We start from the raw sequence: 25,873 nt of genomic DNA, 5'->3' as shown, positions 1-25,873 counted from the left end.
TGGCAAGGCAATGCATTGCATGCCATTATTATTATTATTATTATTATTATTATTATTATTATTATTATTATTATTATTATTTATTAGATTTGTATGCCGCCTCTCTCCGAAGACACGGGGCGGCTCACAACAATAAAAACAATATTATAACAAAACAAATCTAATATTAAAAGAAGCATATAAAACCCTATCATATACAGTGATCCCCCGGTTATTGCGTTCCCGACCATTGCGAACAGGCTAATTTGCGATTTTTCAACCCGGAAGTCAAAACACCATCTGCGCATGCGTGCCCTTTTTTCTATGGGCATGCATGCGTAGATGGCGCCGGGCAGATCAGCTGCTGGGCGGCTTCCCTGGGTCTTCCCCCTCTTGCTGGCGGGAGGGCGAAGCCCCCCCCAGCACCCGCTCGCCCGCCATTCGCCCGGCCACCCGCCGTTCGCCGCTCGCCCGCCATTCGCCCGGCCACCCGCCGCTCGCCGCTCACCCGCCCTTCGCCCGGGAAGTTCGCCAGGAGTCAGCGGAGAAGCGGCGCGCCTGTTTTAAAACGATCGGAGCCGGCCTGGGAGGGTTTTCCAGCAACCCCCGAGCCCCCAACCCGGGCTCGGGGGTTGCTGGAAAGCCCCCCCAGGCCGGCTCCGATCTTTTAAAACAGGCGCGCCGCTTCTCCGCTGACTCCTAAAGCGGGGAAGTTCGCCAGGAGTCAGCGGAGAAGCGGCGCGCCTGTTTTAAAACGATCGGAGCCGGCCTGGGGGATCGGAGCCGGCCTGGGGGGATTGGAGCCGGCCTGGGGGGGCTTTCCCTTTCAGGGCGGGCGGGGCGCGGCAGCAGCGAGGAGTTTGCGGGGGCGGCGGGGAAACCCCAATCTTCGGCTCCTCGCTGCTGGGAAGTAAAAACACCATCTGCGCATGCGCAGATGGTGTTTTTACTTCCGCAGCGCTACTTCGCGAAAACCCGCTCGTTGCGGGGGGTCCTGGAACGGAACCCCCGCAATGATCGGGGGATCACTGTATTTAAAAAACCAAACAGCACATTCATACCAAACATGAAACAAAATATAAAGAAGCCTGGGGGGAAAGGTGTCTCAACTCCCCCATGCCTGGCGGTATACGTGAGTCTTGAGTAATTTACGAAAGACAAGGAGGGTGGGGGCAGTTCTAATCTCTGGGGGAAGTTGATTCCAGAGGGCCGGGGCCACCACAGAGAAGGCTCTTCCCCTGGGGCCCGCCAAACGACATTGTTTAGTCGATGGGATCCGAAGAAGGCCAACTGTGGGACTTTATCGGCCGCTGGGATTCGTGCGGTAGTAGGCGGTTCCGGAGGTACTCTGGTCCAATGCCATTAGATATGGCTCTGTGTGCCAACTGTGGCACTCGTGCCATAGGTTTGCCATTACGGCTACAGGAGATGACCAAGACGTGCCTGAGGGTGGGGTCAAATATGACATTAATTTAGAGCCGTGATGCCGAACCTATGGGTCGGCATACAGACCCCTCTCTGTGGTTACGCATGCTGTCGCCAGTTGCTCTTCTGGTTTCTGGTGCACTGACTGGCTGGTCTTTGAGTTTCCAGCACTTTGGCACACGCATGTATGCATGAACATTCCAGTTTGGGTTTAGAGTAGTGATGGAGAACCTACGGCACGGGTGCCACAGGTGGCACGCGGAGCCATTTTTTGTTGGCACGCAAGCCATTCTGCGACACCGCTTTCTGCCGCATGAATCCCAGCAGCCAGTTATGTCCCACAGAGTTGGCCTTCTCCAGGTCCCATTGACTAAACAATATCGTCTGGTGGGACCCAGGGGTAGAGCCTTCTCTGTGGTGGCCCCGACCCTCTGGAACCAGCTCCCCCCAGGGATCAGGACTGCCCCCACCCTCCTTGCCTTTCGTAAACTTCTTAAAACCCATCTCTGCTGTCAAGCATGGGGGAACTGAGACATCCCCCCCTTGCCTATGTAGTTGTATGTATGATATGTTTGTGTGTATGCTTTTTTATATATTGGGGTTTTTAGGCTTTTTAATGTAAAATTGTTATTTTAAACTTTAATGTTAGATTTGTTTCTGTATATTGTTTTTATCATTGCTGTGAGCCGTCCCGAGTCTGCAGAGAGGGACGGCATACAAATCTAATTAATAATAATAATAATAATAATAATAATAATAATAATAATAATTCCCTAGCTCAGCTCCAATGTGCATGTGTGTGTCGGCCAGATGATTTTTGGCTTGCACAGAGGCTCTGGAAGGGCGTTTTTGGCTTCCATAGAGCCTCCAGAGAAATGGAGGAGGGCGTTTTTACCCTCCCAGGCTCCAGGGAAGCCTTTGGAGCCTGGGGAGAATGAAACATGAGCCTACTGGGCCCGCCAGAAGTTGGGAAACAGGCCATTTCTGGCCTCTAGAGGGCGTCCAGGGGGTGGGGGAAGCTGCTTTCACCCTCTCCAGGCATTGAATTATGGGTATGGGCACTCGCGCATGTGCGATAGTGCATACCCATGCTCTTTCGGCACCTAAGGGAAAAAAGGTTCACCATCACTGGTTTAGAGTCTCTAATGCCCCTGTAATGCCTCATTTCTAGGCTGCATTAACACAGGGATGGAATCAAGATCACGTGAAGTGTTAATACCACTTTATAAGGCCTTGGTAAGGCCACTCTTGGAATACTGCATTCAGTTTTGGTCGCCACGATGCCAAAAGGATATTGAGACTCTGGAAAGAGTGCAGAGAAGAGCAACAAAGATAATTAAGGGATTAGAGGTTAAAACATATGAAGAATGGTTGCTAGTTTAATGAAAAGAAGGACCAGACGATAGGAGTCTTCCAGTATCTCAGGGGTTGCCACAGAGAAGAAGGAGTCAAACTATTTTCCAAAGCACCTGAGGGTAGAACAAGAAGCAATGGGTGAAAACTAATCAAGGAGAGAAGTAGCTTAGAACTAAGGAGAAATTTCTTGACAGTTAGAACAATTAACAGTGGAACGGCTTGCCTCCAGAAGTTGCGAATGCTCCAACACTGGAAGTTTTTAAGCAGATGTTGGACAACCATCTGTCTGAAATAGTGTAGGGTTTCCTGCCTAAGCAAGGGGTTGGACTTGAAGATCTCCAAGGTCCCTTTCAACTTTGTTGTTGTTGTTTTGATTGTTGTTGTTGATGATGATGATGATGATGATGAGTAGTAGTAACAGTAGTAGTAGTAGTAGTAGTAGTAGTAGTAATAGTAGTAGTAGTAAGAGACCTAAGTCCTAATCCCCTTGAAGTCTGTTGACTCTTACCTGGTGCCAATTTGCCTTGTCCAGATTCTTATGTAGTAGTAGTATGAAATAAACCTTGTAGTATGTTTAAACTCTATCTTAGCTTCCGACTTTTTGCTCCTGACAATGGCATTGGTTTTTTCATCTGGTCTACCTGGTATTGCTGATACTAGATTGCCTACACAAATCGGTACAAGATAGTCTATACAGGTGTTGTTCCTTAAGCGGATTACAATGTGACCTGTTTTGCAATCTTTTCATGGCAATTGTTTAGCAACGATGTTACAATCTTTTTTTGGGGGGTGGCAGTCAATAAGTGAATATTTAAGCCAATCCATTGTTTGCTATGGGACTTTTTTTTGCCAGAAACCAGATAAACACCAATTTCCAGCAAAAAAATAGGGTGACATGTGGTCACAACTGCAGGATGCTGTAAACTAGTGACCACCAATTGGTGGTCCATGGACCATTGGTGGTCCATGAGAAAATTTTGGTGGTTTGCAGAAAAATTATTTGCATTTTTTATATTGCACTAAATTAGGGGTCCTCAAACTACAGCCCCTGAGCTTTGGGCAAAGGCTGGAGGGAAGCACTGCTGGTGGTAAAGAACCAGAGGTCCTTGTTCCAGGGGAATTGTATCATGGCCTGGAACAGGCTGACCATCTCAGCCCGTTGAGCCTCCAGATGCCGGTACCTGGCCTTGGACTCCTGCAGGTCTTCCTTCTGCTGGAAAGCCTATGCTTGTAGTCCTCACTGAGGTGCTTCCGCTGAACCTCCTTCTCAGTCAGATCCAATTTGAACTGACCCAGCTATTTTGCAAACTCTTTCTCATAGTGGCCTCTTAGCTCCAACAACGGCTTCCTACTGGGGTCCTAAGGAGCCTGGGTGAGCAGACGAGGAGGGGCTGGGAGGGGAGGGGTGAGTAAAGGCCAGTGAGGCACCCCTGGACATGAGTGACATCAAGTTGGCCATGACTACCTAGTCATGCCCAGTCAGCCGGTCATTAGGCAGATCATATTAGTAGTCCTGGAGATTTAAAATTATTAATTTAGTGGTCCCTGAGGTTCAAAAGGTTGGTGACCCCTGCTGTGAATAGTAGTAAATGCGGGCCAGTTGGCCACTCTCTGAATTTTGATCATTTATTTATTATTTACTATTTATTTATTAATTATATTTATATGCCACCCAATTCCTGAAGGAGTCTGGGCGGCTTCCAACAAATAAAAACATCCCGCTATATAGAGCGCTGGTGAGACTACATTTGGAATGCTGTGTTCAGTTCTGGAGACCTCACCTACAAAAAGATATTGAGAAAATTGAACGGGTCCAAAGACGGGCTACAAGAATGGTGGAAGGTCTTAAGCATAAAACATATCAGGAAAGACTTAATGAAGTCAATCTGTATAGTCTGGAGGACAGAAGGGAAAGGGGGGACATGATTGAAACATTTAAATATGTTAAAGTGTTAAATAAGGTCCAGGAGGGAAGTGTTTTTAATAGGAAAGTGAACACAAGAACAAGGGGACACAATCTGAAGTTAGTTGGGGGAAAGATCAAAAGCAACATGAGAAAATATTATTTTACTGAAAGAGTAGTAGATCCTTGGAACAAACTTCCAGCAGACGTGGTAGATAAATCCACAGTAACTGAATTTAAACATGCCTGGGATAAAGATATATCCATCCTAAGATAAAAATACAGTAATACCTTGTCGTACGAACTTAATTGGTTCTGGAAGGAGGTTCGTAAGGCGAAAACTTCGTAAGACGAAACAATGTTTCCCATAGAAAACAATGTAAAAGCGATTAATGCTTGCAAGTGGGGGGAAAAATCGCAAAATGGTGCACCACTGGGCGCCGTTGCCTGGCTGTCACCTTTTGAAACAGCCAGGGGGCTTCTCGGCGTTCTCCCGAACCCGAACATTTGCCGAACCTTTTGGGTTCGGGTTTGGGAGGCCGCCGCAAAGCGCCGCCACCCACCTGTCACCTTCTGAAACAGCTGGGGGGCTTCTCGGCGTTCTGAACGCCGAACCTGGAAGTTCAGCAAAAGTTCAGGTTCAGGTTCGGATTCCGGAGGTCTCCGAGAAGCGCCCAGCTGTTTCAGAAGGTTACAGCCAGGCGGCGGCACCCAGCAGAGCGCTGTTTTTGCGATCGGCGTCATTGTTTTCGGCCGATCTGGAGGCTGAAATGGAGGTGGAGAATCCCAATAGGGAATTCCATGGTCGGAGCTTTGACGTCACAAAGACGTCCTTCCTGGAGGCCACGTTTAACTAAATGAATGGTTGTAAATCCAGGACTACCTGTAAAGTATATGCACCAAGACAAATTCCTTGTGTGTCCAATCATACTTGGCCAATAAAAAAATTCTATTCTATTCTATTCTAATTGGGTTTTGTGGATATGGATCGATGGGTTATAACAATCCAGCTCCAAGAAAGAAAATGTATTGATCAAGCAAATATGCCAAGTTCTCTCTTGTCTCCTTTTGATTTTCCAGGTGTTCCACTACCGAAATGCCTCTTCCCTTGCCCTCCCACGTCAGCCCATACCATCGTTGGCCCATACCATGAGCCAGTACCTGCGTTCCCTGGAGCCCCTGGTGAACCCTAAAGACCTGGAGCAGACGCGGCAGCTGGTGGCAGCCTTTGAGGCCCCAGGCGGAGAAGGCGAGAGGCTCCAGGTGCGGCTGAAATGCAGGGCTGCCCGCATGGAGAACTGGGTAAGGAAGTGGAGCCCTGGGTGTGCAGTGGCTGGAATGCAGAATTGCAGGCAAACTCTGCCCACAGCCATTCAGTTCGATTCTGACTGAGCTGAAGGTTGACTCAGACTGCGATTTTATTTATTTATTTATTTACTTGTTTGTTTGTTTGTTTATTTACTTATTTATTTACTTATTTATTTACTTATCTATTTACTTATCTATTTACTTATCTATTTACTTATCTACTTATCTACTTATCTACTTACTTACTTACTTACTTACTTACTTACTTACTTACTTACTTACTTACTTACTTACTTACTTACTTACTTACTTACTTACTTACTAGATTTGTATGCCGCCCCTCTCCGTAGACTCGGGGCGGCTCACAACAGCAATAAAACAATTCATGACAAATCTAATAATTTAAAAACATTTTAAAAACCCCGTTATTAAACAGACATACACACAAACGTACCATACATAAATTGTATAGGCCCAAGGGAGATATCTCAATTGCCCCATGCCTGGCGACAAAGGTGGGTTTTAAGGAGTTTACGAAAGGCAAGGAGGGTGGGGGCAGTTCTGATCTCCGGGGGGAGCTGGTTCCAGAGAGTCGGGGCCGCCACAGAGAAGGCTCTTCCCCTGGGACCCGCCAAACGACATTGTTTAGTCGATGGGACCCGGAGAAGGCCAACTCTGTGGGACCTAATCGGTTCCTTCCGAGGCTGATTAAATGGGGACCCAGATGGTTGGGAACAACATGCTGATATTGTAAACTGCCCAGAGTGGCGTCCCACACCCCAGTAGCCTATTTGAAACCCAACTGTGCGAGTAGTAGGACCGGCATGCGTGTGTGTTCGAGCAATGGGGTTGACATATATGCACGGGCAGCTCAATAGTTGAGCTGTGTGTGCGTCTGTTCTGTGGCCCCCTTCCCCCCCCCAGTTTTGGCCAGCAAAGTTTTTCAGGAGTTCGTCTAGACCAGAGGTCCCCAACCTTTTTTGCACCAGGGACCGGCTTTCAGCTAGACCAGTTTTCCATGGCCCGGTGGGGGGGGGGGAGCTAGCTGTCAGCGGCGCCGTAAAAGGGGCGATCAAGAGAGGAATGGGTGAATGAATGGACGGAGGGTGGGAAGGAAGGAAGGAAAGAGGGAAGGTACAGGAACAGAAGAAGGGTGCAAAGAAGCAAAGAAAGGTGTGAAAGGGGAGAGTAAGAGAGGAAGGAGTGAAAGAAGGGAATGAGGGAGGAAAGAAGGGAGGAAGGAAAAGGAAAGCAAGAAATGGAGGGAGGAAAGGAAGGGAGGAAGGAAGAAAGAAGGAAAGAGGGAAGGTACAGGAACAGAGGAAGGAAGCAAGGAAACTTATGAAAGGGGAGAGTAAGAGAGGAAGGACTGGAGGGAGGGAGGGAAGAAGGTAGGAAGGAGAAAGAAAAGAAATAGAGGAAGGAAAGGTAAAAGAGAGAGAAAAAGAGCAAGAAAGAAAGAAAGAAAGAGAAAGAAAGAAAGAAAGGCAACTTCAAAGAAAGGCTCACTGAGCATCTCTCACTCTCTCTCTCTTTCTATCCCTCTTTCTTTCTTTCTCTTCCTTTCTCTCTCTCCTCTTCCTTTATCTCCTCTTTCTCTCCCCCCTCTCTCCCCCTTTCCCTCTCTCTTTCTCTCTCCCTCTCTTGCTATCTCTCCCCCTTTCCCTCTCTTTCTCCCTCTCTTTCTCTCTCTCCCCCCTCTCTCTTTCTCTCTCTCTCCCCCTCTTTCTCTCTCTTCTTCTCACTTTCTCTCTCTTGTTTTCTTTCTGTCTCTTTTGCTTTCTCTCTCTCTCACTCTTTCTCTCTTGTTTTGTTTCTCACGCTCTTTCTCTCTCTTGTTCTCTCTCTCTTGCTATCTCTTTCTCTCCCCCCCTTTCTCTCACTCTCTCTTTCTCACTTTCTCTCTATCTTGCTGTCTGTTGCTTTCACTCACTCTCGTTCTCTCTCCGTTCTTCTCAGCGGTGACGCGCGCACGCCCTGCCCGCCTCACATTTGCCGAGAGGACTTTCGCCCCGGGCTCTCAGCAAGGGGGTTTGCATGAGAGGCGGGGCCGGCGGAAGGTGATATTCAATGTCGGGGGCGCACGGGCGGTTTTGCGCGCGCTCCCTATCTCCCTGCTAGCCCACTCGGAATACGTATTCAAAATAAGAAAAGCCTTTGCCGGCGAAGGCTTTTCTTATTTTGAATACAGTATTCCGAGTGGGCTAGCAGGGAGATAGGGAGCGCGCGCAAAACCGCCCGTGCGCCCCCGACATTGAATATCACCTTCCGCCGGCCCCGCCTCTCATGCAGCCCCCTTGCTGAGAGCCCGGGGCGAAAGTCCTCTCGGCAAATGTGAGGCGGGCAGGGCGTGCGTTCCGGGTGCGGGAGGAGCTGCGGTGAAAGGCAGGAGGTGGCAGAGGAGCAGAGGGGGCAAATCGGGCGGGCGGTGGGCAGCGCGGAAAGGCCGAGGGGGCCCTGGCGCCGCGGACCGGCTGAAAACCCCCAACGGCCCGGTGCCGGTCCGCGGACCGGCGGTTGGAGACCCCTGGTCTAGACCAGTGGTTCTCAACCTAGGGGTCGGGACCCCTTTGGGGGTCGAATGACCGTTTTACAGGGGTCACCTAAGACCATGGGGGAAAAGACAAATTTTCCATGGTGTTAGCAATTAAAGCTTCTATTCTGGTGCCTTGGAACATATTTTTACATTCCGACCAATCAGGCGTTTACAGTATGGGTGTCCCTCTGATCTTCCTGCCAATCAGCTTAAAACTCTATTGGGAGAATTGGCGGTAGACTTATGGCTGGGGGTCACCACAACATGAGGAACTGTATTAAGGGGTTGCGGCATTGGAAAGGTTGAGAACCTCTGCTTTAGGGGGTTGAATGACCATTTCACAAGGGTCGGCTAAGACCAATATTTCATGGTGTTAGGAACTAAAGCTTGTATTCTGGTGCTTTGGAACATATTTTTATAATCCAACCAATCAGGTGTTTACAGTGGAGGTGTCCCCCTGACCTTCCTGCCAATCAGCTTAGCGCTCAAAAATCAAACTCAACAGAAATTGTTACAAACTGTTCCCCAGTGATTAATTATAATCTTCAATTGGTTGAGACGGTGCATCATAGGGCAACAATTTTTGAATCAACAGATCTCAGATGGGCTCTAAATTTTTGAATCAACGGATCTCAAATGGGTTATAAAAGACCCAGGACCTAGGACCCCCTTGGGATGGGAACTTGGCAAAGTTGTGGCTGCTTCAGTGCTACAGGTCTATCGTACTACTACAGTAAGCTGCAGTCATGTGTTTGTTATTTTCAGTACTCCCTGCAGGGTGGGTTTGATTTAAATCAAGTTAATTTAAATCACTAGTAAAAAGGCTTAATTTAAATCATAATTTTTAAAGAGCAACTGTCATCTCTGTCCCGCAGCAACTCCACCTCTGACCCGCTGTTGACTCGCCGACGGTCCCAATATTGCAGAATATATATAACCACATGCTACATAACTAAGCTCTGTTTCATGCTGAATAAACTAAATTATTAACAAACTATCTTTAGATAGATTTTATTTATTTATTTATTATTTTATTTATTTATTGGATTTGCATGCTTGCCCCTCTCTGTGGACTCAGGGCCGCTCACAAGAAACAAGGAATACATAATAAAACAATTTGATCCAATTAATAATAATTTATTAAAAAACTTAAAAACATCCTAAAAATTAAAAGATTCAGCTAACATTCACTCAATCAATAATTTATTCTAAACACATTCGTTGGTCTTTTATTAAAATAAATTTGATAATAAAAAGTTCTATTAAAATTTTAAAAACTGATTTAAATAAAAAAATCTGATTTAAATAAAAAAAATCTGATTTAAATAAAAAACCATCTATTTTTATCCACGCTAGTTCCTTGCTGGCTTCCCACAAGGAAAATCAATGGAGAAGCCAGTGGGAAGTCCAAAGTTCATTTATTTCTTATATTTATTTGCCACCTATTGCACTGTGGAATGCATCTGTGGCTGGCTTATAACATCATGAAACAGCAATATAAAGCAATTAGAACATTAAAACATGAAAAACGTTGACCATTAAAAGTTGCTCCTTCTGTTACTGCTTTTTTTTTTGCCTAGCTTCGGTCATTTTTGTTCCTCTGTTTAAATAAGGAAATATCTCTGAAACAATGAGTCACGGGTTGTCTAATTTGAATTAGACCATTGGACCTCCAAGTGTGGAAAAAAGCAAACATGATAATCTTACTAGACCTTGTTTTCAGTGTTCTTGTCCTTGTTGTTTTAATGACCCTTTGCGTCAGTGGGGAGCTGATAATTAATATTTTGGAGGAAAAATATTAAAGCTTTCTCTTGTTTTGGTCCACTGAAGCTGGACATTCCTTTCAGCGGGAAAGTAGAATGTTCAATCCATGCCTGACCGACTTTATTAATTATCCCAGCTGGATGTGGCACTAATGCAAAAATTCAGTTGATGCAGTTTATCCTATTTTTGGAGTTTAAGACACATCCTTTTCCACACTAAAAGAGGCTGAAAATTTGAGTGCGCCTTATACTGCAAATGTAGCTTTTACTAAGATGTTTTTTCATCCTTAACAAAGTGCTAACATGATCTTCCTGTGCTTTGCTAGCTAAGCGACTTTCTGAGAGGGGCTGCATACAAGTCTAATAAATTATTATTATTATTATTATTATTATTATTATTATTATTATTATTATTATTCCTTTGCCTGCTTTTTTCATTGCTTCTCCCACCGACATTCAGCTGAGCCTTTTTTCAGCCCTAACACGGTGCTAAAGAGTGAAGCAATCTTCTGTGCTTTGCTAGCTAAGCAATCTTCCCTTTGCCTACTTTTCTCATTGTTTCCCTCTCTGAAGAGAGAGGGGAAAATGAAGTGTTTTAGAAACTGTTTTTTATTTATTTTATTTATTTATTACTTAGATTTGTATGCCGCCCCTCTCCAAAGACTCGGGGCGGCTCACAACATGTAGAAACAAATCATAAGTAAACAGACAAATTTAAAAATATTTAAATATTTTAAAAACCCCATATTTTATATTTTATCCCCAACCAGGGGATAAAAAGCAAGCACATGCACTCAAAAAAACAGCAAACTAATGTGCTGAAGCTGACCAGACTAAGGACTAGCCAGATGAATGTTGATATAGTCCCCTCTTTATGTCTGGACTTTGGGAAAAGGTGTTATGTTTGTTTAAATGGTGTTGTGGTTGGCTCTGGCCCAGCTCCTGCCCCAAGGAATGTGGAGATGGATGTGGGGGAAACATCCATATGCCACAGGCCTGTTTTGCTCCCGATAGAATCTCCCAACGAAGGCTCCTCTGACGAAGGAAACGTGAGTGGCAGGGAAGAGGGGAGTTTGGCAGACAGACCAGGAGGAGATCAATCATCCTTATCATCCCTGGATTCTGAACAAGAACTTATGACGGACCCACGCATGCGTAAAGTGATGCATAGGAGAGAACAACTGAAGGATTATTACAGGAGATAAGTGAGGCCACCTGTGGTTGGGTGGGGCTGCTGTAATTAGTGCTACAGATAAAAAGAACAGCGTGCTGGTTTAGCCTTGTGGAAGTTTATCTGATTCATAGTTTCGTCAAGATCGTGGTTTGCTGTTTCCCTGTTCAAGACTGTGTGTGGACTTTATGGACTTTGGAATTGGACTCAATTTCCCAGTTACTGGGTGAGAAATTGGATTGCATTTAACCTGTGCCTTGTGTGTACCAGAAAATACCTTTGACATTTGAAAAGGGAGTTTTTTCTGCTTTTCTGTTGATAAAGACTTTTGGTTTTCGTTCTATTGTGTGGTGTGTGTCTTTCTGGACTAATTACCCTGTAATTACAGGCAGTTGGGACACGCGGGCAGAACAAATGGTACCTTTTTCTTTGTTTCCCTTCTGCCCCAGCAAAAATCCCTTTCACCTCTGATTATTGTATTTTAGTTTGCTGTCTTCACTTTGTTGTTTTTCCCCCTCTCTTTTCTTTCTTATTGCACACACATGATAGCGCGTTATGTGCCCATTTGTTTAGAATGTTTTTATTGTTAGGAAACGAACCCTTTTCTTGGCATAGTTACTTTGGTGTTGAACCTGTGTATTTTGTGGGTTTGCTTTTTGATTGAAAGCTGTTTCTTTTAACTTTCACATTGAGAGCTTGAATTACTAACAGTGAATACCTGATGGGCAGATTATTTCCCCCCCTATTTTCCTCCCCCAAAATTTGCACTCTGGTGCGTCTTACACTCTGCTGTATACAATTTTATGTTTTAAGCCAAAAAACATGGCATGTTTTTTTGTATTCCCTCCCCTTGGAATTTGCAAATATAAATTCCTTGATGCAGAAACTTGCACTCTGCAAAAAAAAAATGGCTTTATGCATTGCTTAAAAAGTTTTCACATATTTTAAATTTCTTGCTGCTCAATTATATATGCTGTATGTATGGCTTTATTTATCTACCAACAACATTTGTTGGCTGCCCCCATGTGGCCAGTTCAGAGTAGTGTACATCAGCAAACAGATAACAGGATATTTTTCAATGATGGAAAACAACTGAAAACTCATTACCCGAACAATAAACAAGCACAAAACGAGATAAGCTACTCTAATCACTCGGAAATAAGAACATTTTTTAAAGAGCCATCCTGAGCACAAGGGATTATTCCTTAATTATGGGGCTGTCAGCATGAAAGCCCAGCTCTTGTCTTCTTACCGAAAAAACACTGATAAAAGAAATGCATTTTTTTTCATTACACCCAAAAGGCAAAACCCTATTTGGTAAGTCAGTCCCTACTATATCCGTGTGCAGAGGAATTCTGACCTATACACCCCCATATTTACATTATTGTACAAGGGTCACCCAGAAAGTAATGCACCACCTTTTCTTAATGAAACTTGCACACAAGAAATTATTATTATTATTATTATTATTATTATTATTATTATTATTATTATTAATTAGATTTGTATGCCGCCCCTCTCCGCACTCATCAAAGAATGATGTTTTTCTATACTCCCTATGTTTCCATGTAATCTCCATCCCATTCTATGGCCTTCCTCCAGCAAGACACAAGGGTGTGTATGCCCTGTTGGTTCTACACCTTTTTGTTCTAAACGGAAGTCTCCCCTTCCAATTCTGGAGCTGACCGGAAGTCCAGTTCACCCATCATAGAGTTTCCTCCTAGCACAACATCCTTTTTCCTCTGCATGTCCTAACCGAAAGCCCTATCAATTGTGGAGCTGACCAGAAAATCCGCCCCTTACCATAGAGTGTCTTCCTGGCACGCCCTGCTTCCCTCTCACCCCAAAACTCTGAAGCTCTTCTCAAAATTGTGGTGTCGGCCGGCGAGAGGGAACCACAGCAGAGGGTTGAAAGAGCCACATGTGGTTCCAGAACTGCAGCTTGCTGATTCCTGCCATAAACCTTCCTCACTCCTCCGCGCATTGTGACGATTGATTGACGACATTCATATTCTAACCTTATCTAATTCATTCTAGATCAGAGACTGGTGGATTCAGACAGCCTACTTGGAGAATCACCTTCCCCTGGTAGTTCACTCAAGCCCAGCTGTTGTCCTGCCCAAGCAGGATTTCAATGACTGGAGAGGACAATTGAGGTGAGACATCTGGTGTGGGATTTTAACCAATGTTCCATATATGCTTCCCCCCCCCCCTCCCCCAACAAAATACGGGACATTTTTGGAATGCATTGGCCTATTTTTAAGATCTTCAGGGTCATCTTATTTTATGGTAGGGGCTCTGTGGTTGTAACATGACTTAGAAGTTTGTTCAGCAAATTGGGTGAGCCGGCCAATTAGGTTTCCAAATGATGGTTGATGGTTTACCATGTGGCAAAAATGTAGCCAGTTGTGGCTCCCATCAGCCCATGTGTAGCATGTCAACATCTCAAGATATGGCCGTGAATTTATTATTTTTTTAATTGAGCTGGTTTCAAGCATACAAATCAGAGATTCCTACTCTAGCCCATCATTAAAATGAAAAGGGATGAAAGAATGGCTTGAGAAAAATGTCCATGTGTCCCCAAGGTACATTAAGGCATCTGTAGAACGGAATGGGACAACTTGTCACAGCCAATTGAATAGAATAGAGTGGAGTGGATGTTGGAGTAACGTTGGAGGAGTAACGTTGGAGGAGCCGGGGTGGCGCCGCAGGTAGAGTGCTGTACTGCAGGCCACTGAAGCTGACTGTAGATCTGAAGGTCAGCGGTTCATATCTCATAATCGGCTCAAGGTTGACTCAGCCTTCCATCCTTCCGAGGTGGGTAAAATGAGGACCCGGACTGTGGGGGCAATAGGCTGGCTCTGTTTAAAAAGTGCTATTGCTAACATGTTGCAAGCCGCCCTGAGTCTAAGGAGAAGGGCGGCATAAAAATTGATTAAAATAAATAAATAAAAATAAATTTGCAGAAACTAGCCCACCCAGATAGCCAAAGCAGCTCGCCAACCTACCTCAGACCATTTTCTTAGGAAAAATATTTACTTCTTCTGTAGCAAACCTACACTAACTATTTACACTGTAGCTATTTCTCTCTAGAAGTTACTATTCAAAATACTCACAATTCTCTATCTACTATTTTCAGTTACAGTATTCAGCTACAAATCTTCAGCCACCCCAAGCACACTAATTCACAAGCCACTCTAAACCATACTAAGCCACAATACCGCCAAGCCAAGCCACACCTATGCAAAGGTGCATTATGTATATATACTTTTGTCAGTCAATCAGATTACATTACAATCTGCATATTCAACGTGACTAAGCAGTTTTACATTGTTAAAGTCATTACAATAGTTACAATTCTTGTCTTTGCAATTTGGATTATTATATCAGGTAGGCCCCAATCCTGACAGTGGAGAGGAATAGGAATAGGAATGGAACACAACACAACACAACAGAATAGAAACATAGAAGACTGACGGCAGAAAAAGACCTCATGGTCCATCTAGTCTGCCCTTGTACTATTTCCTGTATTTTATCTTACAATGGATATATGTTTATCCCAGGCATGTTTAAATTCAGTTACTGTGGATTTACCAACCACGTCTGCTGGAAGTTTGTTCCAAGGATCTACTATTCTTTCAGTAAAATAGTAGTAGATCCTTGGAACAAACATCCAGCAGACGTGGTTGGTAAATCCACAGTAACTGAATTTAAACATGCCTGGGATAGAATCATAGGGTAGGGTCGGAGAGTATAGGATAAGAATTAGGATAGGATAACAGAATAAAATAGTAGCATTGGAAGGGACCTTGGAGGACATCTAGTCTAACCTCCACACCATTTCGGACATATGGTAGCCATCTCTTCTTGAAAGCTTCCAGTGATGAAGCTCCCACAATTCTTGAAGGCAAAGCTGTTCCCTTTGGTTGATTGTTCTCACAGTCAGAAAACTCACTGCGAGACATGGCCAAGTTACCATGGGACAACTTAGAACATAGAAACGTAGAAGACTGACGGCCAGAAAAAGACCTCATGATCCATCTAGTCTGCCCTTATACTATTTTTTGTATTTTATCTTAGGATGGATATATGTTTATCCCAGGCATGTTTAAATTCAGTGACTGTGGATTTACCAACCACATCTGCTGGAAGTTTGTTTCAAGCATCTACTGCTCTGTCAGTAAAATAATATTTTCTCATGTTGCTTTTGATCTTTCCCCCCAACTAACTTCAGATTGTGTCCCCTTGTTCTTGTGTTCACTTTCCTATTAAAACACCTTCCCTCCTGGACCTTATTTAACCCTTTAAATGTTTTTGATCATGTCCTCCCTTTTCCTTCTGTCCTCCAGACTATACAGATTGAGTTCATTTTTCCTGGTACGTTTTATGCTTAAGACCTTCTACCCATTCTGTAGCCCGTCTTTGGACCCGTTCAATTTTGTCAATATCTTTTTGTAGATGAGGTCTCCCAGAACTGAACACAGTACTCCAAATGTGGTCTCACCAGCGCTCCTATATAAGAGGATCACAATCTCCCTCTTCCTGCTTGTTATACCTCTAGCTATGCAGCCACTTGCTTTTCCTACGCCCGACCACACTGCTCACCCATTTTGAGACTGTCAGAAATCACTACCCCTAACTTGCTGGAGGACAATTTAATAATTCTATTAAATTACACAGGTCTACAAAAATAATTTTTGTTATCATCGCCATTGACCTTGTACTTTTCTGAATAATTTTTTGTTCTGATTTCAAAAATGCATATAGTTTTTCTGCAGCAGGTATAGTTTCCATGGAGCAGCATCATTATTATAAGGTATAGGAAATATACTGGTGACATTAAGAAAGCAGTAATTACCACATATATTGAAAATGTAGAAATAACATAATAACAAAAATGCTTCTACACCAGAAACCTTATGTGATAGAGCAAAACTAAGCATATTTTTGGAATCAGCACATCAAACTCCAGACATATTACCTTTGCTGATTATTTTTCTGTGTTGACCAGTGTTATTTAAAATCAATACATATTTTTTTTAATGTTTATCATTGACATTTTATTCTCTCCCCTCCTTTTGCATCCTTTCTTTCATTGTCATATTCCTCCATTTTTTTTAATTGTAGGGGAACTGTCATCCTGCATTGAGTTGGTTGCAGTAAATTGTCACAGATCCCTATAGAGCAGTGTTTCCCAACCTTGGCAACTTGAAGATATTTGGACTTCAACTCCCAGAATTCCCCAGCCAGCAGATGCTGGCTGGGGAATTCTGGGAATTGAAGTCCAAATATCTTCAAGTTGCCAAGGTTGGGAAACACTGCTATAGAGGTCATCTGAGGTCCTCAAAGGATGAGGTTCAAGCCCCAACCTCTGAAACGGAGGTCCTCATTATTAATGCAACACACTAATCCAGACTAAAGGAGTGAACCGGCACTAGCCAATCACCAGCAGGAATCACAACAGAGACAATAGGTCTGGAGTGCGCACTGAACACAAATTGCTTTGAAGCTGGGGAGCATTGTTTGAAGAGCTCTTTATCCAAAGACACATCAAGCTGAGCCTGGCGTAAGATGAAGGGCAATTTAAAACTTGCGTGGGTGGCCAGTCGAACAGAGATCACTCCCCATAAGTACACCTCTGGCTGGCAGCTGCTGGAAAGGGGTGTGGCTTAATGAGTCTCCTTAACTGGATTGTTGGAGAGGAACAAGTGTGGGGGTATAGCTCAGCGGTAGAGCATTTGACTGCAGATCAAGAGGGTCCCTGGTTCAAGTCCGGGTGCCCCTTATTTTAGGGGGAAAGGGAGTGTTTGAACTTCTAGGTCAGCAGCCCCAACCTTTTGGGGACTATCCCAAAAGGTGCTTTTTTCATGAGGCAACTGGACTTTCTGGGTTCTTTTTTTTGAAGATGCTTTGCTTCTCATACAAGAGCTTCCTCAGTTTTATACTCCTTTCAGACAGCTTGGTCATATTTGAATCTTTTTAGAGCAGGTGTGTCAAACTTGATTAAATTGAGGGCCGCATCAGGGTTGCGGAGGCCGGGGTGGGTGTGGCCAGGGTAGCTGTGCCCAGTTTGATGTCACTCATGTCAAGGGCACCTGTGGGGAACCGAGTGCTCTGTCAGCAAAAATAGGTTTCCGAGCTGCATTTTTGGCTGTAACGCCTCCTGCGGCCTTCTGCCAGCAAAGACCTGAGCTCCGGAGGGCCTCACACAGCCCTCCTGGGCTCTGTTTTTGCTGGCAGAGGTACTGTGGGCCAGGCCTTCACTGTTTCCAGGATGGCTGAAATGGGCCAGATCTAAGCACCCTATGGGCCAAATCTGCCCCCAGGGCCTTGAGTTTGACACCCAATTTACAGGATTGTTGGAGCACCTGTGGGACAACCATGACCTAGATCAGTGTTTGCCAACCTTGGCCACTTGAAGATCTTTGGACTTCAACTCCCGGAATTCTGGGAGTTGAAGTCCAGATATCTTCAAGTGGCCAAGGTTGGGAAACACTGACCTAGATGACTAAGAATCTCTACAGACTTTTAGCTATACAATTTGGGATGAATACCCTTTGAGTGGGTGTGGGAGTAGGAATGGATTTCCAGAGGGAAAAATTGCAGATTACAGGAACCGGGAGCACTATTCAGGTGACCTTGAGGACAGAGATAAACCTCCAAGTGCTTCTCACACACACACACACACACACACACACACACACACACACACACACAAAAGGATGGAAATTGCCATCTGTCTGCAACAAATATAAACCTTTCTGGTCCCCACTATCCTGTCAGAGCTGAAGAAATTTCTTGGATGAGAAGCGAAACATCTTCAAAGGAAAAAAAACAAGGAAGTCCAGTTGCCTCCTGAAAAAAGCACCTTTGGGACATCTATGACCTAGATCAGTGTTTCCCAACCGTGGCCACTTGAAGATATCTGGACTTCAAGTCCCAGAATTCCCCAGCCAGCATTCGCTGGCTGGGGAATTCCGGGAGTTGAAGTCCAAATATCTTCAAGTGGCCAAGGGTGGGAAACACTGACCTAGATGACTGAGAATCTCTACAGGCCTCTTGAGCACTAGGGACTAGTTCCACAGAGAGGGGTTTTTCAATGGAGTGGAGGGGTTGTGGTTTCACGTGCTGCCTGCATCCCATGGATGGGGCTTTGCATGTTTGTGAGGCCTGGTTTCTGGCGTGCCGCAGCGTGGTGCCAGTCCACAGACGAGTCTACGGAGAGGGGCAGCATACAAATCCAATAAATAAACAAACAAACAAACAAATTGGGGAACCCTGTTCTATGCCACCAAAATCAGTGGAAAATACCGTGTTTCCTCAAAAATAAGCCATTCCCAGATAATAAGCCAGCCCCCGAAAATAAACCCTCCAAAAAAATATTTAAACACCTGCATATCTGGTCCTTGCCATTTCCTCCGGTTAGAGTTAAGGAGACAGAATTGGAAATCAGGTAAGACGGCAAGAGGAGTCCAATCTTGCTCCACGCACCCTGAAATTATGAGACCTCCCCGAAAATAAGGCCAAGCGCTTATTTCGGCGATCAAAAAAATGTAAAGGGTCTTATTTTTAGGGAGACACTGTAAATATTGAGACTGTTCTCCAAGACTAAGGTCTTAATTTGTCATTCTTAGTTATTGGGGGTAGGCGTTGGTTGCTTGCCAAGCAAGAGATGCCATTCTCGTCTACACCCACTTCTTGGGAAAGAAGGAATATATTTCTGATTTAAACTATTTGGATGTGAGGGTTGGTTGATAAGAAATATAAGGATTGGATTGAAAAGGAATTAAAAATATTTTTTGAAATTAATAAAACATCAGACACTACTCCACAGAATTTATGGGACACAGTTAAAGCGTATATAAGAGGTTTAACAATATCTTATACAGCAAAACATAATAAGGAAAAGAAATTAGAGTACTTACAATTAACAAACGAACTAAAACAATTAGAATCTTTATCGCAGCAACATATCAAGAACAGAGATCTAAAGAAAACACGGAGGACTTTTAAACAGCAGGGAATGTGTTGTGAAATTTACTTTCCTCTGTTTAGACCAGAGGTCTCCAAACTTGGCCACCTGTGGACTTCAACTCCCAAAATTATCCAGCCAGCATAAATTTCCTCCAGAGCAGCAGGCAACCTGGGAATTTTTTTTTCTCTTTCACATTTTTTGGGTGCTTCATTTTTTGTGCGGCTTAGGAGACGCTGGAGAAAGTTACTAGAAGGTGAAAAGATTTCTCCATAAGCAGTGTCTTTCCCATCCCCTCTTTGAGCATCATCAAAGCATTAGAAGAGCCGTGGGAGGGTGGCGCAGTGGTTAGAGTGCAGTATTGCAGGCTAACTCTGCCCACTGCCAGCAGTTCAATCTTGACAGGCTCATGGTTGACTCAGCCTTCCATCCTTTGATAAAATGAGGAATCAGATTGTTGGGGACAACATGATAACTCTGTAAATCGCTCAGAGAGGGCTGTAAAGCCCTATGAAGCCATATATATCAGTAGCATTTAAACTTACCGGTATATACTGCTTCATAGTGCTTTTACAGCCCTCTCTAAGCAGTTTACAGAATCGGCCTATTGCCCCCAACAATCTGGGTCCTCATTTTACCCGCCTCGGAAGGATGGAAGGCTGAGTCAACCATGACCCAGTGGTGAGATTTGAACTGCTGAACTACAGCTAGCTGAAGTAGCCTGCAATGCTGCACTCTAACCACTGTGCTACCCTGGCTTTTAAAAGGTGTTTCTCCAAAAATAAAACTGTGTCTTATATTTAATATAAGTGCTTGACCTTATGAAATAAGCGCTTGACCTTATTGCCAAGCACTCAAAAGCCCAATAGGGCTTATTATCAGGGGATGTCTTTATTTTGGGGAAAACAGGGTTAGTTTATGTGCTATTGCTGTTAATTTTCTTTATTTAAGACCGGGGTGGAAAATGCTATCATCTTTTGATGATGCTCCCTATCGAGGATCTTGGTTGCAGGTGTAATTCAACACCAGCCAGGCCTTTCAGTGTATATCTGAAGAAGGACATTGTTGGCAGAAGCGAAGCTCAGCATCCTTATCTTCCTGCAAGAGAGAAAAATCCATGGAAAGTTAGGACCCTTTTTTTTATTTGAAGATTAGAAGTTCTGATGGTGTTTTTCAGACTCTCCCAAACTATATCCCAGCGGATTGTTCTGCTCCGGGAAAATTGTTGCAGAATTACAGGTGTAACATTTGAAAACGATTACTCATAAGTTTAGGGAAGAGAAACCTGTAGTATAACCAGTACTCAAAATTAGAGCTCAGGTGAGGCTTCTCTATGTGCTGGGGGTATAGCTCAGCGGTAGAGCATTTGACTGCAGATCAAGAGGTCCCTGGTTCAAGTCCGGGTGCCCCCTTATTTTTGCCCCCCACTAAAATGGCTTGAACCATTTACTCCTTTCTCCAGAGGTGTTCTGGGATCATGTGATCCCTTTCTGTGACAAGCAAGTTAATGGAGAAACCAGATTCACTTAACAAGCAGGTTACTAACTTGTAAACTGCAGTGATTTACTGGTGTCGGTCCACGGATTGGGGATCAGGGACCCGTGCACTAAGGGACAAAGGGAATCAATGTTAAAACTAACGGAGGCAGCCTGAAACCCTTCCTGACGAAGCCAAGGCTGTGGATATCTCCTAGTTGTAAAAGCAATGAAGAGAAGACTCACCATCTCAATGTGGAAGGGAATTGGACAACTTGCTCCTCACCGTCCCTTTCTCCAGAGTCTTAGGAAGCCTTGGAAGATGTTTTGAGCCTCACAACAAGGAGAAGCTAGACAAAGTTGCCAGAAGATTAAAAGCAAATGAGCAGAGTCCTTGCCAGACTCTTCTCGTCAAAGCATCGTCAAAGAGTTATCCTCTTTCCTTTAAGGTCCAGGTGAAAAACACCATTTCCAGCCACCGATCAATGGCCAATCTTGAAGGGCTGCAAAAATTTTACTACCACACTGTGGGCATGGCTTATTGGGTGGGTGTGGCTTGATGGTCATGTGATCGGGTGGGAGTGGCTTGACAATCATGTGACTGGGGGTTGGCTTGAAGGTCATGTGACTGGGTGGGAGTGGCTTACCGACCAAGATAAAATTTTCAAAGAGGTGCTTGGACTCTTTTTCAGTTGATTTAGTCACATTATTTGAGTAGCCACAAAAAACGACAAATGATCGACAGCATTATTTGTTGAGGAGCGCAGTAACATTTTAAGGTTTTGTACTGAACCCACAAGGTTCAGTATGATAACAGATTAGGCAAGTAGCTCAATTTTCTTTAATTGCTCTAAAAGTTCGGTTCTAGATAATGATTAAAGCGTTTACGGGTAAAAACAAATTATTTGATTATTTCCTATTTTAAAAGTAATTAAGGATCATACTAAGGTACTAGAGAAGGAATGACAATTAAAAAAACTATTAAGTATTCAATAAATAGTGCATAAACTTACTACTACTAAACTTACTAGTATAGTCTGGAAGACAGAAGGAAAAGGGGGGACATGATCAAAACATTTAAATATGTTAAAGGGTTAAATAGGGTTCAGGAGGGAAGTGTTTTTAACAGGAAAGTGAACACAAGAACAAGGGGACACAATCTGAAGTTAGTTGGGGGAAAGATCAAAGGCAACATGAGAAAGTATTATTTTACTGAAAGAGTAGTAGATCCTTGGAACAAACTTCCAGCAGACGTGGTTGGTAAATCCACAGTAACCGAATTTAAACATGCCTGGGATAAACATATATCCATTGTAAGATAAAATACAGGAAATAGTAAAAGGGCAGACTAGATGGACCATGGGGTCTTTTTCTGCCGTCAGTCTTCTATGTTTCTATGTTTCTACCCTTGTTGGTATTCCCTCCCATGCGGGCAGCAGGTCATTACCGGTGCTCGCTATTCGGTGGTTTACTTGCACGTGTAATTCAGTATTATCACCCAGCCTTTTCTGTTTATGTGTGAAGAAAGGCAGAGATGGCGCTCACCGTCCTTATGCCAAATATGCTTTTTTTTCCAAGAGGCAATTGGACTTCCTGATTTTGCTTTGAAAGCGTTTCACTTTTCATTCAAGAAGCTTCCTCTTGCTCAGAGCTGAAGTTGAACTATGAATTGGATGACTGAGAATCTCCATAGACGTTTAGTGATCACCATCCTTACCTTTCCATAGAGCAGTACTTCTCAATTATTTTCTTTTTTTTTAATAGAAAATTTTATTTATACACATATATACATAACACAAAAGACATTTAAAAACATTAGACATTTGTATAGCAAATGTGTTTTGCATCCCCCAGGCTCTTTATATTTTATGTTTGGTATGTATGTGTTGTTTGATTTTTAAATATGATAGGGTTTTATATGCTTCTTCTTTAATATTAGATTTGTTTTGCTATAATATTGTTTTTTATTATTGTTGTGAGCCGCCCCGAGTCTTCGGAGAGGGGGGGCATACAAATCTAATAAATAGAAATAAAAAATTTCTTGTTGTGCTCACAACCTATTACATAGCTATTTTTAACATATCAAATCATATACAGTACATTGATCTTACTTCCGTATCTGTTTTTCCTTAACCCATTATCAGCAAGAAATATCCATTTTTTCTCTTTCACTCCTAATACTAACTGTACATTTGTTACTTTTTCCTTTTCTCCAACCAGCAGTGGAACATGCCCCAATATTCATAACATTCTGCCTTTTCCTTATTTTTTAATTCCAATGTTAATTTATCCATCTCCCCGCATGCTATTATTTTCTCTATTATATCTTCCTCCGCCGGTACATTTTCATTTTTCCAATATTGCGCAAATATTATTCTTGCCACAGTTGTTATGGACAGAATCTGTGCTTCTCAATTCTTTTGTGTTACGCACATTCCCAGGAAGAAGCAAGAATGATCAAGGAAATGGAGCACCTCCCTTATGATACCAGTTTGCAACGCCTTAGTCTCTTCAGCCTTGAAAGACGGCGTTTAAGGGGTGACTTAATCGAAGTGTATAAAATCATGCATGGGATAGAAAAGGTGGATAGAGAAAAATTCTTTTCTCTATCACACAATACTAGGACGAGGGGGCACTCCCTAAAGCTCATAGGTAAGAAAGCAAGGACAAATAAAGGGAAATATTTCTTCACCCAGAGGGTCCTTGGTTTATGGAATTCCCTTCCAGAAGACGTCATGACAGCTGTCAGCCTTGATAGCTTCAAAGCAGGATTAGACAGATTCATAGATGCCAAGTGTAACGGTGGTTGTTGAAACGGATGTCCATGTGCCGCCTCTATGTTGGTTGACGGATGTCCATGTGCCGCCTCTATGTTGGTTGAGGCAGACAGGATTCTCTTGAGTACCATTTGTTGGGGGTCAAGAGAAAGGGAGGGTTTTGCCTTCTCTTTCTGCTCAAGATCCCCATGGACAATTGGTGGACCACTGTGGGACACAGAATGCTGGAATCGATGGGCTTTGGCCTGATTCAGCATGGCTCTATTAATGTTCTAAGTAAACATTTCATGTGCCCCCAACTCTCTAATCTAGGCTCCAATGGAATTTTGGTGTTAATATTTATTATTTTACTTATTTTAAGCTGCAAGCAAACTATTGACTGGGGAAGGCTGCTCTACCCACTTACCTGGGAGTAAGTCACACTGAACCCAGGGGAACCTGTTTTCGGTTAGGCAGGCATAGGCTACCATAGTTAAGGCCCTCTTTTGACACGGAGCTAGGCCAGCTTAATCAAGCCGATGTTTTGGGGTCGCCGACCTGGCCCATAAGCGCAACCTGTGCTGGGCACTCACAGCGAATGGTGTGGAAGGAGGCTTTAGGGTGCTCTTTGAGGCTTTTGCCCAGCGGCAAAGGATACTCCTCCTTGTCCAGCAGCAGGTTCACCACACCATTCATGGCTATTTGGTAGCCGCTGAGGACAACAATAACCCAAGCAGCCGCCCTGCCTCACCCAGCCGCCTTATCTTCCGGACTCGGAGCAGCGTGCAACTGAGAAAACACTCCCCATCCAGGGGAATAGATTGAGAGGTTCTGGAGACCTCACCTACAAAAAGATATTGACAAAATTGAACGGGTCCAAAGGGCTACAAGAGTGGTGGAAGGTCTTAAGCATAAAACCTATCAGGAAAGACTTCATGAACTCAATCTGTATAGTCTGGAGGACAGAAGGAAAAGGGGGGACATGATCGAAACATTTAAATATGTTAAAGGGTTAAATAAGGTCCAGGAGGGAAGTGTTTTTAATAGGAAAGTGAACACAAGAACAAGGGGACACAATCTGAAGTTAGTTGGGGGAAAGATCAAAAGCAACATGAGAAAATATTATTTTACTGAAAGAGTAGTGGATCCTTGGAACAAACTTCCAGCAGACGTGGTGGATAAATCCACAGTAACTGAATTTAAACATGCCTGGGATAATCCATTGTAAGATAGAATACAGAAAATAGTATAAGGGCAGACTAGATGGACCATGAGGTCTTTTTCTGCCGTCAGACTTCTATGTTTCTATGAGAGGAAACACACATTTCCCAGGGGTCGCATGCGCCCTCCCTGGTATCGCTTCATGCCCCGCCCCGAGTGGGGCCACCCCACTATTTGAGAGCTTCCATCGAATTTTAGCATTCTTTTTTTTCAGGCTGACTCGAAGGTCCGATGGAGAAAATTTTGGTTGCCATTCTGACTGAACTATAGAGAGCATTGTTTCTACTCCAGGAAGCCTGTTACAGAATTGCAGGTGTAACATTTGAATATAATTACTCATAAATTTAGGGAACAAAAATTTCCAGTAAAACCAGTATACAAAACAGAGCTTAGGTAAGACTTACCTAAGTGTTGGGGGTATAGCTCAGCGGTAGAGCATTTGACTGCAGATCAAGAGGTCCCTGGTTCAAGTCCGGGTGCCCCCTCTTTTTGTTTTATTTTTCCAAACAGTTTATATTTTGAAATCGCTGGAGACACAGTGGATGTCATGTAGGAAGAAATAACTTCTACTGAAAGCTTGAGGGAGTAATAGTAATTATTAGGAGAATAATTTCAAGTCCTTTATGAAAAACTGGATTAGATTTTTATTTCTAAAGTACGTACCATATTTTTCAGAGTATACGATGCACCTCCCTACACATAAAAGAGTGTGAAAATTTGGGTGTGTCTTATACACCAAATGTAGCCTCGTCCAGCCTCACAGGTGAAAAACACCTGTGAAAACTCTGTTTCAGAGGTTTTTATTTCAGCCTCTGAAATCTTCATTTGAGAGGCTGGGTGGGGCTACAACGGAGGCTTCAGAGGTTGAAAAAATGCCTTTGAAACAGGTTACACAGGCTGAAAAAAAGCCTCTGAAATTGAGGTTTCACAGCCTGAAAAAAGGCCTCTTTAAGCAGAGGTTTCACAGGCTTGAAAAAGCCTATGAAAAGAAGGTTTCGCAGGCTGAAA

General features: G+C 43.7%; 1 protein-coding gene and 3 non-coding genes across 4 annotated transcripts in view; all 4 read left to right on the top strand.

The window, feature by feature from the left end:
• The window catches only part of LOC139160134 (carnitine O-acetyltransferase-like), a 76,010-nt gene that overhangs the window by 10,472 nt on the left and 39,665 nt on the right, over window positions 1-25,873 (top strand). Inside the window, exons 2-3 of the mRNA XM_070737692.1 lie at window positions 5,744-5,965; window positions 13,479-13,597. Of these exons, the coding sequence (XP_070593793.1) occupies window positions 5,744-5,965; window positions 13,479-13,597 (341 nt within the window). The remainder of the gene's footprint in view (window positions 1-5,743; window positions 5,966-13,478; window positions 13,598-25,873) is intronic.
• On the top strand, window positions 17,154-17,226 carry TRNAC-GCA (transfer RNA cysteine (anticodon GCA)). Its single transcript has one exon. It is a non-coding gene; the product is annotated as a tRNA-Cys (tRNA).
• TRNAC-GCA (transfer RNA cysteine (anticodon GCA)) lies at window positions 20,754-20,825 on the top strand. The gene has a single exon. It is a non-coding gene; the product is annotated as a tRNA-Cys (tRNA).
• Window positions 25,279-25,350, top strand: TRNAC-GCA (transfer RNA cysteine (anticodon GCA)). The gene has a single exon. It is a non-coding gene; the product is annotated as a tRNA-Cys (tRNA).

The sequence above is a fragment of the Erythrolamprus reginae genome, chromosome 2 (genome assembly GCF_031021105.1).
Source record: "Erythrolamprus reginae isolate rEryReg1 chromosome 2, rEryReg1.hap1, whole genome shotgun sequence".
In the NCBI taxonomy this organism is placed as follows: domain Eukaryota; kingdom Metazoa; phylum Chordata; class Lepidosauria; order Squamata; family Dipsadidae; genus Erythrolamprus; species Erythrolamprus reginae.
The sequence above is the reverse complement of the archived record's forward strand: the minus strand, read 5'-3'. Positions and strand labels throughout refer to the sequence as shown.